At 43.2% G+C, this 15,383-nt stretch overlaps 1 protein-coding gene across 1 annotated transcript in view; it reads left to right on the forward strand.

Annotated features, from left to right (window-relative positions):
* The window catches only part of HTRA3 (HtrA serine peptidase 3), a 47,087-nt gene that overhangs the window by 21,047 nt on the left and 10,657 nt on the right, over positions 1-15,383 (forward strand). The window contains exons 3-6 of the mRNA XM_032767243.2: positions 261-483; positions 1,995-2,189; positions 9,272-9,304; positions 9,959-10,073. Coding sequence (XP_032623134.1) covers positions 261-483; positions 1,995-2,189; positions 9,272-9,304; positions 9,959-10,073 — 566 coding nt within the window. The remainder of the gene's footprint in view (positions 1-260; positions 484-1,994; positions 2,190-9,271; positions 9,305-9,958; positions 10,074-15,383) is intronic.

Below are 15,383 nucleotides of genomic sequence, written 5' to 3' on the forward strand. Positions count from 1 at the left end.
CTTTTTTTGCAACAGTATCACACTGTTGACTCATATTTAGCTTGTGGTCCACTATGACCCCTAGATCTCTTTCTGCCATACGCCTTCCTAGACAGTCTCTTCCCAGTCAATGATAAAGTGCTTTGAGATTCTTCAGCATGAAAGGTGATATATATGTGTGAGTTGTTACAAACTGTAGTAAGCCTCATTAAATAATAATATTATTATTCCCCACAAGCTATTTAATTTATGAGATATTTTGTTGTTTGCTTCTGGTACAGACACCCTCTCTTTGGCCGAAATGTCCCCTTGTCCAGTGGATCTGGGTTCATAATGTCAGACTCAGGTTTAATTGTTACCAATGCCCATGTGGTGTCAAGCAGCAACGCTATATCAGGACGACAACAATTAAAAGTGCAGCTACAGAATGGAGATACCTATGAAGCAACAATCAAGGACATTGACAAGAAGTCTGATATAGCAACAATAAAGATTCATCCTAAAGTAAGTAATCTAAAGGGTTAAATGAATCAGATTGGTTGCCTCAGCTCAGTTATGTTTTAGGCACAGTCTTGTTTGCTGGAACATATTATTAAGAATTCTTTAGAAACATATGTGGAATTGTTCATTATTAATGTCATGCAAATTTCACAGTGCAAATGAACCTAAGATATTTTTAATAGCAAGACATCGTCTTCACATTTCTTTGCTCCAATCAGGAGTTAGCAGCCAGAGAGACTGCAAAATAAGCAAACGGCTTTCCAGATTAGCAGATCTTGTTAATATGATACAATTCAGCTAAAGTGTGGGGGGGAGAAGGTTCCCATTTCAATGACTAAACAGAGAGTAAAATCAAGGGCCCAGAACCAGTGATTTCAATGCAGTGCTCTGATTTATATCACTGAAGATCTGGCTCAAAATGTGGAATATTACTAATAGTGAAACGTCACAGTGATCTTTAATAAAAGTCTGGTTCTTCCAGTATTTAGACCAGAAATATTTCAATTGGGCAGGAATTGAACAAATTGCCTCATGGAAAATTATTTTAATTGTTGCCTGGGAATACTATATTTCTCATTCAGTAGTATTTACTAGTCAATGTGAAGCCTAATATAAATTGCAGATGAAATGTAAAGAATGGACTGCAGCTGTAGGCCTGGGAAATTTCACATCTTGTTAATAAATTATTTCACTGTTTCTGGTATGGAAGTACTGATTAAAAGAAAGATGTGGATGCTGCATATTGGAAAACATAACTGGAGATGTGTGTGTGACTGTGGTTGAAGAAAAAAGTCCTTCTGATGGTGGGAGAGAACGGGATATTTGAAGTGAACGTCCTCTCTCTCAAAAATATCTGCTTTATTGGGACAGTTTAATACTTGTAGTTAAAGGTGCCATCCTGCCAGAGGTACACAAGAGGGGAACATTGGCCAAAGGGGAAGAGTCAGCCTGCTGAGAGCAGAATATGTGATGTGGTTGTACAGAGGGGAACCTGCCATAGTACACAAGAGACCCCTAGCAGTTACTCATAGCTTACATACAGCCAGGCTCTCCCACATTTACTCACACAAGGTGATACCTTACTCCACAAATAATCCCATTGATTTCGGTGGTGCTACTTGGGCAGTAAGATACTGCACAGTGTAAGTAAGGATGGCAGAATCTGGCTTGTGATGGGTTCCACACCATGACAATGGTGATCCCATGGAAAATGGGTTTGTCCCAGAATGCTGTTGGGGCTTATTCTGCCATCTACAATAATTGCAAGGCAGCTCCATTAGCACTGAGCACTTTTCTTCTGAAGACAGTAGCAGGAAACAGTGACCTGCAATGCACTGAGCTGGCCTGAGCTGTGGTATCCTGACTTATGATGACAGAATTGCTCTTCCACTGGCCATAGGTGGCAGCATATCCTTTTGGCCGGTAGATAGGATTTGGTCCTTACATTTCATTTTGATTGACCAGCCATTAACTGACAGTAATCCTTTGTTTTCTTCCTGTTTTTATTTTAAAAGAAAAAACTCCCCGTATTATTACTGGGCCACTCGGCTGATCTGCGTCCTGGGGAGTTTGTTGTGGCTATTGGGAGCCCCTTTGCCTTGCAGAACACTGTGACAACAGGTATTGTCAGCACTGCTCAGCGAGATGGAAAGGAGCTAGGCCTGAGGGACTCGGATATGGATTACATTCAGACAGATGCCATTATCAATGTAAGTACTGGGTAGTTGAGGAGTTCAGAAACTCACCAGGTTTATAGTCCTGGAACCTTGAATTCCGCCGGTGCTGAAGGGAATAATTGCCCTGTTAGAGGAATTCAGCTGAATAAAAGGGACTTCTTATAAAATAAATTATGCTCTCTTCATGCATGACAGATAGATTATTCTCTGTCTGTGGGTTAGATTCTGACCTTAGCCCTGAGGAAGAGAAGGTACACAAGATGCCCCACCCCAGCAATGGTCCTCGGAGGCATTGTGAATGAGAGGCACCCCTTGGAGTTACAATCCCCGCCGTTTCTGCCTTATTCCAGGGATCATATGTGCAATGACTAGGGTGACCAGATGTCCGGATTTAATAGGGACAGTCCCAATTTTAGGATCTTTTTCTTATTTAGGATCTTATTACCCTCCACCCCCTGTCTCTATTTTTTACATGTGCTGTCTGGTCACCCTAGCAATGACATATGACTGGTATAGACCAGTAATGAATTATCATGCTCCTGTCTGCACTGGCGTGGCTACTCTGACATGTAAGTTGTGAGAGTGGAGGCAAAGCTCCATTCATTCTCTACCCAGGGAAAGAATAAATGAGTGAGTAACACCACGTACCTGATTGTGCCCAGTTTTAAGGTTCAGGGGTCTCACACAGGGACTTAAGGAGAAGTTCTTACTCACTTTTTCTGCCATATAGTCCAAATGAAAATCTAGCCCTAAATCACTGTAACAGCCTGAGACTCCAATCAGGATTGAGGCCCCATTGTGTTACGTGCTGTACAGACACGTATGAAGGCACAGTTGCTACTCATATGAGGGGCTACAAAGGATGACCGAAAAAGACTAAATTATGCCCTCAGATACTTGCATGCAACTTCTAGTGAGTTTAAGACAAGATGACACCTAAAGTCTGCCAAAACTTTAAAACAAAAACAGTCCCAGAAATATGTATTCACAAATTCAGACAATGTACTCCACAGAGTAAATTAATAATATTTAGCCTTTTACATGTGCAAAGCCCTTTGTAAATATTCATTATTTCTGACAACACCCTTTTGAAGTGGTTGTATCAAAGAATCTGGTTTATACACTGGGGCCACGTCTACACTACGGGATAATATCGAATTAGCTAAAATCGGTTTCTTAAAACAGATATTATAAAGTCGAGTGTGCGCGTCCACACTAGGCACGTTAATTCGATGGTGTGCGTCCATGGTCCAAGGCTAGCGTCGATTTCTGGAGCTGTGCACTGTGGGTAGCCGTTCCATAGCTATCCCATAGTTCCCTCAGTCTCCCCCGCCCCTTGGAATTCTGGGTATTTCGCGCCTTTTTTCCTGGGTGAACTGAGCAAACGCCATAGCACAGCAAGCATGGACCCTGCTGAGTATCAGTAACGCTATCGTGAACGTTGTCAACACCTCGCGCACTCTCGTGCTGTCTATGGCTGAACCATGAACTGCAAAGGCAGGAGGAGAGGAGGAGGCAGCTACGGCAGCGCGGCGACGAGAGCGATGAGGACATGGACACTGAATTCTCCCTAACCGCGGCCCCTGCGTTTGGAGCTACTGCTGGTAATGGGGCAGGTTCTACCCATTGAACGCCGATTTTGGGCGCGGAAACAAGCACAGACTGGTGGGACCGCATAGTTTTGCAGGTGTGGGACGATTCCCAGTGGCTGCAAAACTTTCGCATGCGTAAGAGCACTTTCTTTGAACTTTGTGACATGCTTTCCCTGCCCTGAAACGCCATAATACTAAGATGAGAGCAGCCCTCACAGTGGAGAAGCGAGTGGCAATAGCCCTCTGGAAGCTTGCAACGCCAGACAGCTACCGGTCAGTCGGGAATCAATTTGGAGTGGGCAAATCTACTGTGGGGGCTGCTGTGATGCAAGTAGCCAAAGCAATCGTTAAGCTGCTGCTACGAAAGGTTGTGACTCTTGGAAACGTGCAGGTGATAGTGGATGGCTTTGCTGCAATGGGATTCCCTAACTGTGGGGGGGCCATAGATGGAACCCATATCCCTATCTTGGCCCCAGAGCGCACCAGGGCACCCAGTACGTAAACCGCAAGGGGTACTTTTCAATGGTGCTGCAAGCACTGGTGGATCACAAGGGACGTTTCACCAACATCCACGGGATGGCCAGGAAGGGTTCATGACGCTCGCGTCTTCAGAAGCACTACTCTGTTAAACGGCTGCAGCAAGGAATTACTTCCCAGACCAGAAAATAACCGTTGGGGATGTGAAATGCCTGTCGTTATCCTGGGTGACCCAGCCTACCCCTTGATGCCATGGCTCATGAAGCCATACACAGGCAGCCTGGACAGTGGTCAGGAGCTGTTCAACTACAGGCTGAGCAAGTGCAGGATGGTGGTAGAATGTGCATTTGGCCGTTTAAAAGGGCGCTGGCGAACATTACTTACTCGCTCAGACCTCAGCCAAACCAATGTCCCGTTTGTTATTGCTGCTTGCTGTGTGCTCCACAATCTCTGTGAGAGTAAGGGGAGACATTTATGGCGGGGTGGGAGGCTGAGGCAAATCACCTGGCCGCTGAGTACGAGCAGCCAGAGACCAGGGCGATTAGAAGAGCACACCAGGAGGCGTGCACATCAGAGAAGCCTTGAAAACGAGTTTCAGCACGGCCAGGGTACGGTGTGACTGCTGTTTGTTTCCCCCTTGATGACCCTCCCCCCTTGATTGACTCATTCCCTGTAAGCAACCCACCCTTCCCCTTTACTTACAGCTTGCTGAAGGAAATAAAGTCAGTATCGTTTAAAAATCATGTATTCTTTATTAAAAGTCATTCAGTATTGTTTAAAAAATCATGTATTCTTTCTTAAAAGTCATTCCCCTGTAAGCAACCCACCCTCCCCCTTTGATGTATTCTTTATTAAAAAGTAATTATAAAAAGAGGCAGAGAATTATCAAGGTATCCCTGCCTGCTGTGCTTTGGGAGGAGGATAGGAGGGAAGGAAAAGGCCATTAAGCACATTTCAACGTAATGACAGCCTTTTGCTTGGACTGTCCAGGGGGTGGAGTGGGCGGGTGCAGAAAGCCTTCCCCACGCGTTCTTACACGTCTGGGTGAGGGAGATATGGAACGTGGGGAGCTTTGAGGGTGGTTAAACATGGGCTGCAGCGGCACTCTGTAAGCCCGCTGCTCTTCCTGAAGATCCACCATGCGTTGGAGGATATCAGTTTGAGCACGCAGCAGCTGCAGCGTTGCATCCCGCCACTGCTGATCTTCCTGCCTACACCTCTCATCTCGAGCGTCTCTCCTATCCTCCCATCCTGTCCGTTCACTGGCATCTTTCCTGTACTTTGCTAGCACATCCCTTCCACTCATTCTGATGAGCTCTGTCATTGCGTGTTACTTCCATGATTTCTGAGAACATTTCATCTCGTGTTCTCTTCTCCTCCGCCTTATCTGAGCTAGCCTTCGGGATGGCGTAGGGAGGCCGGACAACTGTGCAGCTGCATGGGGGAGGAAAACAGGGAGAGAAGTATGTAAAAGATACATTTTAACAGAACAATGCTTGTACTCTTTCACAGTGAATAACACTATCCACCTTACATAGCACATGTGATTTCACTACAAGGTCGCATTTTGCATCGTTTAATATTGAGTGCCTGTGGCTCTGGTGTTGCAGATCTCACAGACGCAGGTCCAGGCATCCAAATTAAGCTTCATGTGGCCATGGTAAGGCTTTCTGTTTGACTTCTCCAGCGTTCATATACACAGTGATCTATGATGCCTTGTTCCTGTTAAGAGGAACCAGCAAACCCCAAACCCCCTCTTTCCCCTCCTCCCCCACCCGCATGGCTGCTATCATGTAAGATCACTGGTAATGATCGCGTGGCTGGTACCTGGGAAGATTCCTGCTCGCCAAACGCTGAGAAACTCAGCGCTATCATTCCTCCCTCCCCCGCTTTGCTACGAGCAAGGAAGGATTAAGCGGCTGCCCAGTAGGAAAATCGCCATGTCTGCCCCCTAATTAAAGTCCTGAATTTCAACCAGGTTACAATGAATGATATAACACTCTCCTGAGAATACACCGCAGGATGCAGAACGTTGTTTCTGGAATGCCAGCAATCACCTGGGCCATACGCGGCTGTGCTTTGTGAAGCTATGATTCCGAATTACTTGCTACATGCATGGCGTGGAAAAGTGTCATACAATGGGGACCAAATAGGGCTGCCTGCCCAGAAATTTTTGAGTACTCCAAAGAGCAAAGAGCTTTTTGGAGGATTTCGCTCCATCCCCAGTTAACGATTTTCCAACTTTACTGGCTGCGAATGCATCCCAAGCCCTGATTCATCATTAGAAAATTGTTTTAAACCATGTTTTTATATTTACAAAGTACACTCACCAGAGGTCGCTTCCATGGCTTCACTGTCTGGGCTTGTGGCTTGGGAGGGCTGGGACGGTAATTCTGGGGTCACAAAAAGCTCCTGGCTGTTGGGGCTAACGGAGTGCTGTGTGCTCTCAGCAAGCTCTTCCTCCTCTTCCTCTTCCTCCTCATCTTCCCCCTCCGCAGAATCCTCAGCCACGGTTGATATTACAACCCCCTGACCTCTGAATCCACGGCCAGGGGTGGGGTACTGGTTGCGCAGCCCCCTAAAATTGCATGCAGCTCAGCATAGAAGCGGCATGTTTTCGGCCCTGACCCAGACCTTCCGTTTGCTTCTCTGGTTTTCTGGTATGCCTGTCTGAGCTCCTTAACTTTTACTCTGCACTGCACTGAGTCCCTGCTGTGGCCTTTTCCCGTCATAGACTTTGAAATTCTTTCAAATATTTTTTCATTTCGTCTTTTCGAACGGAGTTCTGTTAGCACTGAATCCTCTCCCCATATAGCGATCAGATCCAGTACCTCTTGTGCGGTCCAGGCTGGTGCTCTTTTTCGATTCTCAGGAGACTGCATTGTTACCTGTGCTGATGAGCTCTGCGTGGTCACCTGTGCTGATCAGAGCTCCACGCTGGCCAAACAGGAATTGAATTCAAAAGTTCGCGGGGCTTTTCCTGTTTACCTGGCCAGTGCCTCCAAGAGTTCTGATTGCTGTCCGAGAGCGGTCAGTGGTGCACTGTGGGATACCTCCCCGAGGCCAATAACATCGATTTCCGTCCACACTAAAACTAATCCGAAAAGTAGCAATATCGATTTTAGCGCTACTCCTCTCGTCGGGGAGGAGTACAGAAATCGATTTAAAGAGCCCTTTATATCGATATATAGGGCGTTGTAGTGTGGACGGGTACAGCATTAAATCGATTTAACGCTCTTTAAATCGATTTAAACGCGTAGTGTAGACCAGGCCTGGGAAACAGATGTAGACGAGGTTGAGGGTGACATTTAACAGCCTAAGTCCCATTAACTTCTAAATCACGGAGGCACTTTAAAGGTTGTATGTGAAGGGACAAACAGCAAGTTGGTGGCAGAGCCAGGATTAGAACAGGACTTTCTTGACTTCAAATCGGTGAACATTGCTCCAAACTTGTGCATGAGGCCACCTCTGCCCCCAAAAGCTTCTGATTCAGTTCAGACACAGACAGCAGAGTTCAATACGTAATATAAGAGCAAAGGTGATATTATAGTAGGCAGGGCATAAATTGTCATAGAGTATTTCCTGGAGCCCCCCCACTGACCCCCCCCCCCCAAACATGCTATGAAAACTCCAGGGGGATTGAAAATATTTCATGGAGCTCCACTCTGGACCACTCCGGCTGAATGTAAGCCCTGACAGTAGGGAAGAAAGTAAAAGGCCGGAAAAAGCGACACTTTGAGTTGTTCTTCCAATCGAGAACATGGGGTATGAAGATGGTCTCAGGCCTGGAGAAGCAGCAAGCTTAGTTAATTCACTCATTCCTCCTAAGCATAGGAAGAGTCTGATAGTTGTCTATTCAGAAGCATTCCTCCTGCTTTAGCAAGAATGTGTAGCTGCCTTGTGAAAGGGCAGGACTGACAAGAGAGGGAATGGGCAATACTCTACTAAACTGAACTATATTGTATCTGTATGCATGGGTTTTTTACCATCAAATTATTCTAGCACAGGACAGCAAGTGAAAGGTGACTCTGGTTCTCTGTTATTGTGGAAGTTTTTGCATGAAAAAGCTGCTTTCATGGCTCAGTTTTCCACAGTCAGAACTAATTCAGATCTGTTACAAAGATTACTTGAAAAAGATACACCATGAAATTAATAAAAATCAAAGTAGATTTTGTGTTTTATTTTTCTGAGAATAAATAGCACTTTGCCCAGTGCAATCAACACGTAAACTCTTAGATGGCTCGTACTGATATTATTTGTCCATTGCTTGTTTATTTTGACTAGTAGCTTGCTGCTCTTGGCTCTTTGATAAACTGACCCAAAAAGTTGTCCGAAATCAAAAACAAATGTGTGCCGGCAACAAGTAGATAGGCAAGTGACCTCTACACATCCCACTTCCTGCAGCTCTCTGCTTTTTGGGTTTTTTCCTTGAAAGTCTTCAGATACTGGGAAAACTCAAAACTGCTTAGTTGAACAGTTGCCACATTTCCCCCCAGAGCTAGCTGCATATCTATGATTAGTAAAGCAATCCCTGTGTCTCCTTATCTACCTCACAAGGAGGAGACGCAGTGAGGCTTAATTAATGTTGGCCAGGTTCTTTGTGCTCCTTGGGGAAAGTAGCTGACAGTATCCCAACCCAATGTGCTGATTGACAGGTCTAGGTTTTATTAAAAAATATTGGTTTATTAACATTGTCCTGAGATGTAATTTGCTAAACATGGATTAAATGTTTCCCAACCTTTTTGCAGCAATACCTATGAGAATAAAAATATGGTTTTACATTTTAGAGACTTTCTTTAACATTTCCCTAATACTAATCCCAGTTTAGAACCTGATCTGCAAAGAAGCAGTTATAATCAGCTTCACCACTTGGATTCCTGTGCAGGATCAGGCCCTTTGATTCTCAGTTCTCTATGGTAGGGATTGTGTCCTTCAGTGGAGTGCCTAGCTCACTCTCAGGTGCTAATAAATAACAGGATCTGAAGTGCAATTTTCCTTTCCTGCCATAAAATAACAATTTAACATATTCTGCCATTATATTTACAGTATGGAAACTCAGGAGGACCTCTAGTTAATTTGGTAAGAACAGATCGATTTTTTTTTCCTTTACAGAACTGGCTTACTTATCTCTCATGTTCTCAGTGAAGGTGGAATGTCCAATATATTATATACATACACAAATCTTACATCATTGAAGTGACATGTCTTCAAGAAAAATCACTAATGGCTAAATTTGTCAGATAATGGCATATAAGTTATGCCTATGAAAAACATCTATATGTGTCCAGTGTGGCTGCAGACTCTCCGTTTGCTAATGCAGATCTGGTAATTGCACATCTAACTGTACATGCAGAAAGACATATCTGAGGTGTGTACAAATGCCCATTTTCTGCTTGGAAAATGGGCAAGTGCCCATTTTTTTGCACAAAGAACTTAGCATTAAAGTCTGAAAATGTGTCACTAGAAGACAAGTAAAGAAAAACAATCTGATTCAAGGTGAAGAATAATTTTATCATTATTTATTATATCACCACTACCATATTTTGGATACCTTTCTCAAAACCCATGAAAACAATGATAATAGGAAAGAATAGCTTCCCCAGTAAGTCATTGCTCTACTTCTCCAGAGAGTAACTGACCTCAACTTACTTATTTGAAAAATAAGGCCTTAGGCAGGGGGATTAACCTTGTAGTCCTTTAGAGACAATTTCATTGACTGTCTTCTTTCCACAGGATGGTGAAGTGATTGGAATAAACACTTTAAAGGTTACTGCTGGAATTTCCTTTGCTATTCCTTCTGATCGCATCTCTCAGTTCCTCACAGAGTCACATGACAAACAAAATAAAGGTACATTCTTCAAGCAACATTGGCTAGAAAAAATATTGTTCTAAATGATACTGCAAACTTGTATTTTAGTAGCTTGGTCTGTGTTAAACCAAAAGAGAAATACAGTGGCTGATTGCAATATCCAGCATATCTATTGTATTGATGTGGCTCCATTACTATAATTCCTCACAATATCTAATGCATTTATCCTCACTAGTCCCCTGTGAGGTATATATTATCCCCTTCTTATATATAGTGAACCGGGCAAAGAGAAACTAAGCAGCTTGCAAAAGATCATTCAGGTCACATGTGGTAGAGCAGAGAACTGAACCTGCAGCTCCTGGGTCTCACGCAAGCATGTAATCATTGCATCATTCTTCCTTTTTGTTAGGCTACTCTACTGTACTCTGTATTATAAAATAGCACCATGCCAGCAGTAATGTTGAAAGACAATAAAATTAGTTCATAAAGAGCCTTTCATCCTGAAGTATAATTTATAAATTATATCCCTATGGAAACACATAATGATGTTATAATAACTAAAAGAATGAAACATTTTTTTACATTTTTCTTAATTAGTACCCAGTTCTGAGAGGCAACTAACAAGCCTCACAACAGGAGGAAAAGAAATGTTGACTAAGAAACCCTGCTGTATTCCCATTAAAAATTCCATAAGATCTTTAATAGCCACAAAGGGTTGACACGACAGAAGTGAGGCTCAGATCACTATATAAATAACTTACAAAACACATTTAATTAATTAGGAGGTGCTCTGGAATGCATTTATTTTAAGAGATCTTTTAGTTTTTATAAATGCATTATTTGAAAATACGGTCTGGATTTTAGCTGTACATTTTCTGGTTCAAGAACTGCATAATTCGTACACATTCAGTTGGCAGTGTGACAGAATGGACAGCTACAGCTCTTGGACGCTCTCAGGTATGAAATTGGAAGATGGGGACTGTCAGTGAAAGGCCACCAGGATGCAGGTCATGGTTTCTGATGGTGTTTAAACTGATAAGGACAAATGCTACCCACCTGCCCCAATGAGTGGGAGAACTTGATATGGACGGCAGTGAAGGGGATCAGTTCCAGCAGCGAGGGAGGGAGACACTCACTTAGGGACAGTAGGTAGCTCCTCCTCCTGGGCGTCTCTGGCACCCATTGGCCAGCTGGTGGGGAGGGCTGCTGGTTGGCTAGCATTCACCAGCCTTTAACAGGGTATGTGGAGCCTCTTTTTGCTCCTGGAACCAATTAAATGCCTAGTACAGGAGAGTATGGGTGATGCACAGGTAGCACCCCTCCTTTGTTTTAAAGTTTAATAAAAGTCGGGGCCTTCTGCTTATTTCCATGCACGTGCCTGTCCTCATTTTGCTGCTGTGTCTGCATCAAATCACAGGAAGGTTGCACACAGCTGAGGGAAGGAGTGTTGGCTTACAGCCTGAGAGAGGTTGTGGAGTCATTGTATATGGGGATTTGGGATTTGAAGACAGCTTCTTGGAAGTAAAAGTGGTATTCCATTATTCATAAACCTAGAGACCCCAAAAATAGACAGTATCTCACATATAAGACTCAGAGGGAAATTCACCAGAAAGAGTGAGAGTTGTAGATGAACCAGCTTAACTTGAGGTACACTTAGGAACAGCTTGTAGCTTGACTTTAATTCAGGAGGATTTCCCTCCTCTTCTTTGTCTTTTTCAAGGGACAGTGACAACCCCCACTGCAGATTACCCAAAGGAGACAGGGAGCAGGCAGGGTGGGGGATAAGATCCAAACACCCTGGACACACTAGGTAGCTTTAGGAGGGATAATGCCACTACACCCTATTCATAAATGACTTCTATTTGCATGGGCTCCACTATTGGTGTGATGATGATTGATGATTATTGGTATGGGGTAGCAGCTAGGCACCCCAGTCAGGGCCCACAAACCCATTGTATTAGGTGCTGTATAAACACAGAACAGAAAGATTACCCCTGCCCCCAAAGAGCTTACAGTGTAAGTACCCCAATTACTGTCAAATGTACTTCCCCACACTGGACATATCTGCTGGTCTTCAGGCTCCTATCTCTAACTGTGTCTGACACCTCATGCTGAATGAGTTGTTGCCATTTCAGACTCAACATGGCCAAAACTGACCTACTAATATTTCAGCCCAAACCTTCCTCCCTACCTCCAGTCCAATTCATAACTTTACCATCTTCCCTATCCCCCAAATCCATAACTTAGGGGTTATCTTTCATTCCTCCCTGTTCTTTTCTCAGCGCATCCAGCTGATATCCAAGTGGGGTCACTTCTCTAAAACCCGCCCCTTTCTTTGTGTACTGACTGCCAAATTGTTTGTCCACATCCATATCCTCTCCCACCATGACTGCTGCAAGCATCTCTTATTGGGTCTCTTCCCTAGTAACCTGCCCACCTTCTCACGCCTGTCCATCCAAAATGCTGCTGCCAAAATCAGTTTTCCTATACCATCCCCTCCGCCATGTTGAGTCATTACAGTAGCTTCCCATTGCCCGAGCCTCACATTCACAGTCTTTGTGTTCAAGGCCAGACCTAGCCTACATCTCTGACTTGGTCTTCCTTTGTGCCCTATCTCTTACTCCTCTACACTCACCAATGATTCTGGCCTTGCTATCCCCTTTATCTGCTTCTCTCACAGACATGCCTGTGTCTCTTTCCATGCTGGAATGCCCATCCTGAACCTGTACAACTGGTCACTCCCTCCTCTTCCACCATATTCAACCCCCTACTACGCAGAGCAGACAAAAAGTGAAAGGGAAGAGACAGACCATTGTGATGTGTATGTACCGTACCGAGTGGCCACCAGATCTTATTTTCAACTTTGTTCCTTCTCTACATGTCACACTTGGTTACTAAGCCTCACTTGCAGTGTCATACTGAATCAAGACACTCATCTGGTCAGGCACCACTTGTATACTTGTAAGGAAGCACCTGGCCCATTTGCCCTGAACCACTGCCAAAGCAGGGCTATTCTTTAAAGTCATTTACTAGCCCTTGCTGTGGTGGAAATGTGGAAGGAATGAGTTTATTTCAGCAGTTATTTGCATGCTGTTAAGGCTTAAGTTTGCATTTTTGGACACTCAGTAATAGTTTTCAAATTTCCATACTTATGTTGTTCCTTGTTATGACTGTAAATAGAATTTCTAGTTTTTCATCATCCTTTTCCTTGGGGACAGTTACATTTCATCATATGAAAATATAAAAAGGGAATTGGTAGTTTAACTTTGATCCATCCTCAGAATCATGCTAAGATTAAATCATAGGGAATAAGGATAAGGGTGTTTCCATTCTGCTCTGAATATCATCTAATTGAAAAGATTGGATTGTGGAAGCATAAACTAGTACAGTAACCTTCTTAGGAAATGCCTCTTTATACTTTGATTCTGCTGTAGAGGAGACAGCCAGGACATTGTATAATTAGTATAACTATGGCTTTTAAAATCTCATTTGAGCAGATAACTTCATCAGTGTTGTATAATGTGCATAGTCATGAAATCATACTGTGCATTTACTATGTAAGCCTCCTTCCATAGATGAAGAATCCAAAATATATACTGTATTAGGAATCATGAGCAATATTTAAATGTATAGTCGTTTACCACTCTATCAAATGGGATGGTCATAATAATAATACCGTATTTATTATTACCTTAATAATAATACTTTTATTATATAGAGCTTTAGCCATTAAAAACTACGTCAAAGCATTAATTAACCCTGAGTACCTCAGGTAGGTAGGTAAAATCATCCCCATTATATAAATGGGAAAACTGACTGGGCAAAAGCTGCAATTTTCAAACTGGGTACCTAAAATTAGGCACTTAAATAAGTGGTCTGATTTTCAAAGGTGCTGAGAATCCCCAGCTCCCTATGACTTCAGCAGCTCAGCACTCTGAAAATCAGGCCACTTATTTAGGTTCGTAACTTCAGAGATCCAGATACAAAAAGATCGGCCTTAGCAATCTGCTGAAGGCCAAAGTGGGAATCACTGGCAGGGCTGGGATCAGAACTCAGGACTTTCTAGAAGGGTATTAGCAGGGAGTATGGGATGAAAGACAGTAAACTAACTATTAGCCTAAATATCAGCAAAATATTCTTGCTTTTGAGGACAGCTAAACTGAAGGCTCTCATAGGATTGGCTCCATCCAGAGTTAAGCAAGCTGTTGGGTTTAGCAAATAGTAATAATTATTAAAGATAATAATAGAGATAAATAGCTGCATACAGGTAAAGATATTGATAACTGTCATTTGGGCTATTTTTCATCTTAGAGTTGCATTCAGATCATTGGTTCACTCTATAACTCAGTTATACAGCTTGAGAAAATACACAGCCCACCTGTAAACAGGAGAGGCTGGGACTTTTTCACCGTATCTGTTTGGCAGTGGAATATTTTTCTTAAATAATTTCAGGCTCACTGATGCAGTCTAAATGCAATGGGTGTGAACCAAATGGTAGGAAGTTTCCCTGCATACCGAGTAGAGTGCAAGATTAGTTCCTTAGAAGGTCTTGGTGAAATCCTCACCCCTTTGAAGTCAACAACAAAACTCCCATTAACTTCAGTGGCACCAGGATTGCACTCTTACTGACTGCCAGCAGTGGCAGTACTGACGTGATAAAGTTATTCATGTACATGAGTGTTTGCAGGTTCAGGCCCATAATTTGGCTCTAACAATAATACTGTACTTTTGCTGTAGCTTTGTCTGTGGTTATGAATATTTGTGCCGTTAGTCCCTTACTTTACTAATCTGTCTCGTTTTGTATATTATCAGAATCATCAATCAAAATGTTTAATTTTGAGAAGAAGAGGCTGGTAGTATCTAGTGTCTTTCTTATGTATGAGAATATCTCATAGAACAGAAAGCTTCTTAAGTAGTTAGCTACTTCCAGCCTTTGGGGCCAGATTCACAAGCAAGCTCTGGCTGCTTTGCCCTACTCCAGTTTAACCGACCTGTTAAGCCAGGTTTGCACTTGTTTTGCATCACTGGAGTGGCCCAAATTATCTAGATCACACTGGTGAGTCTGGCGCATTCTGTTTCAGAGAACTTTTTAAAAGATGTCCTTCTCCATGGGTCATACTGGCTTCAGACTGAAGTTGTTCCACATATGTATAGCTTGATTATTCCAGCATATGAACATTTTAAAATAATAATAATAATTATTATTATAAAGCCTTAGTTACTGTGATTTCACTCTGGTGAGAGGCTCATTATTTTCAGGGCCTCTTTCCAGTCTGTGCTTGCTGTCTTAATTATTTTTTCTTCTGCCTCCTGATCCCGACAGCAATTTAAAGGGCTCATGAAAACGGC

This window comes from Chelonoidis abingdonii, chromosome 5 (assembly GCF_003597395.2).
Source record: "Chelonoidis abingdonii isolate Lonesome George chromosome 5, CheloAbing_2.0, whole genome shotgun sequence".
Taxonomy (NCBI): domain Eukaryota; kingdom Metazoa; phylum Chordata; order Testudines; family Testudinidae; genus Chelonoidis; species Chelonoidis abingdonii.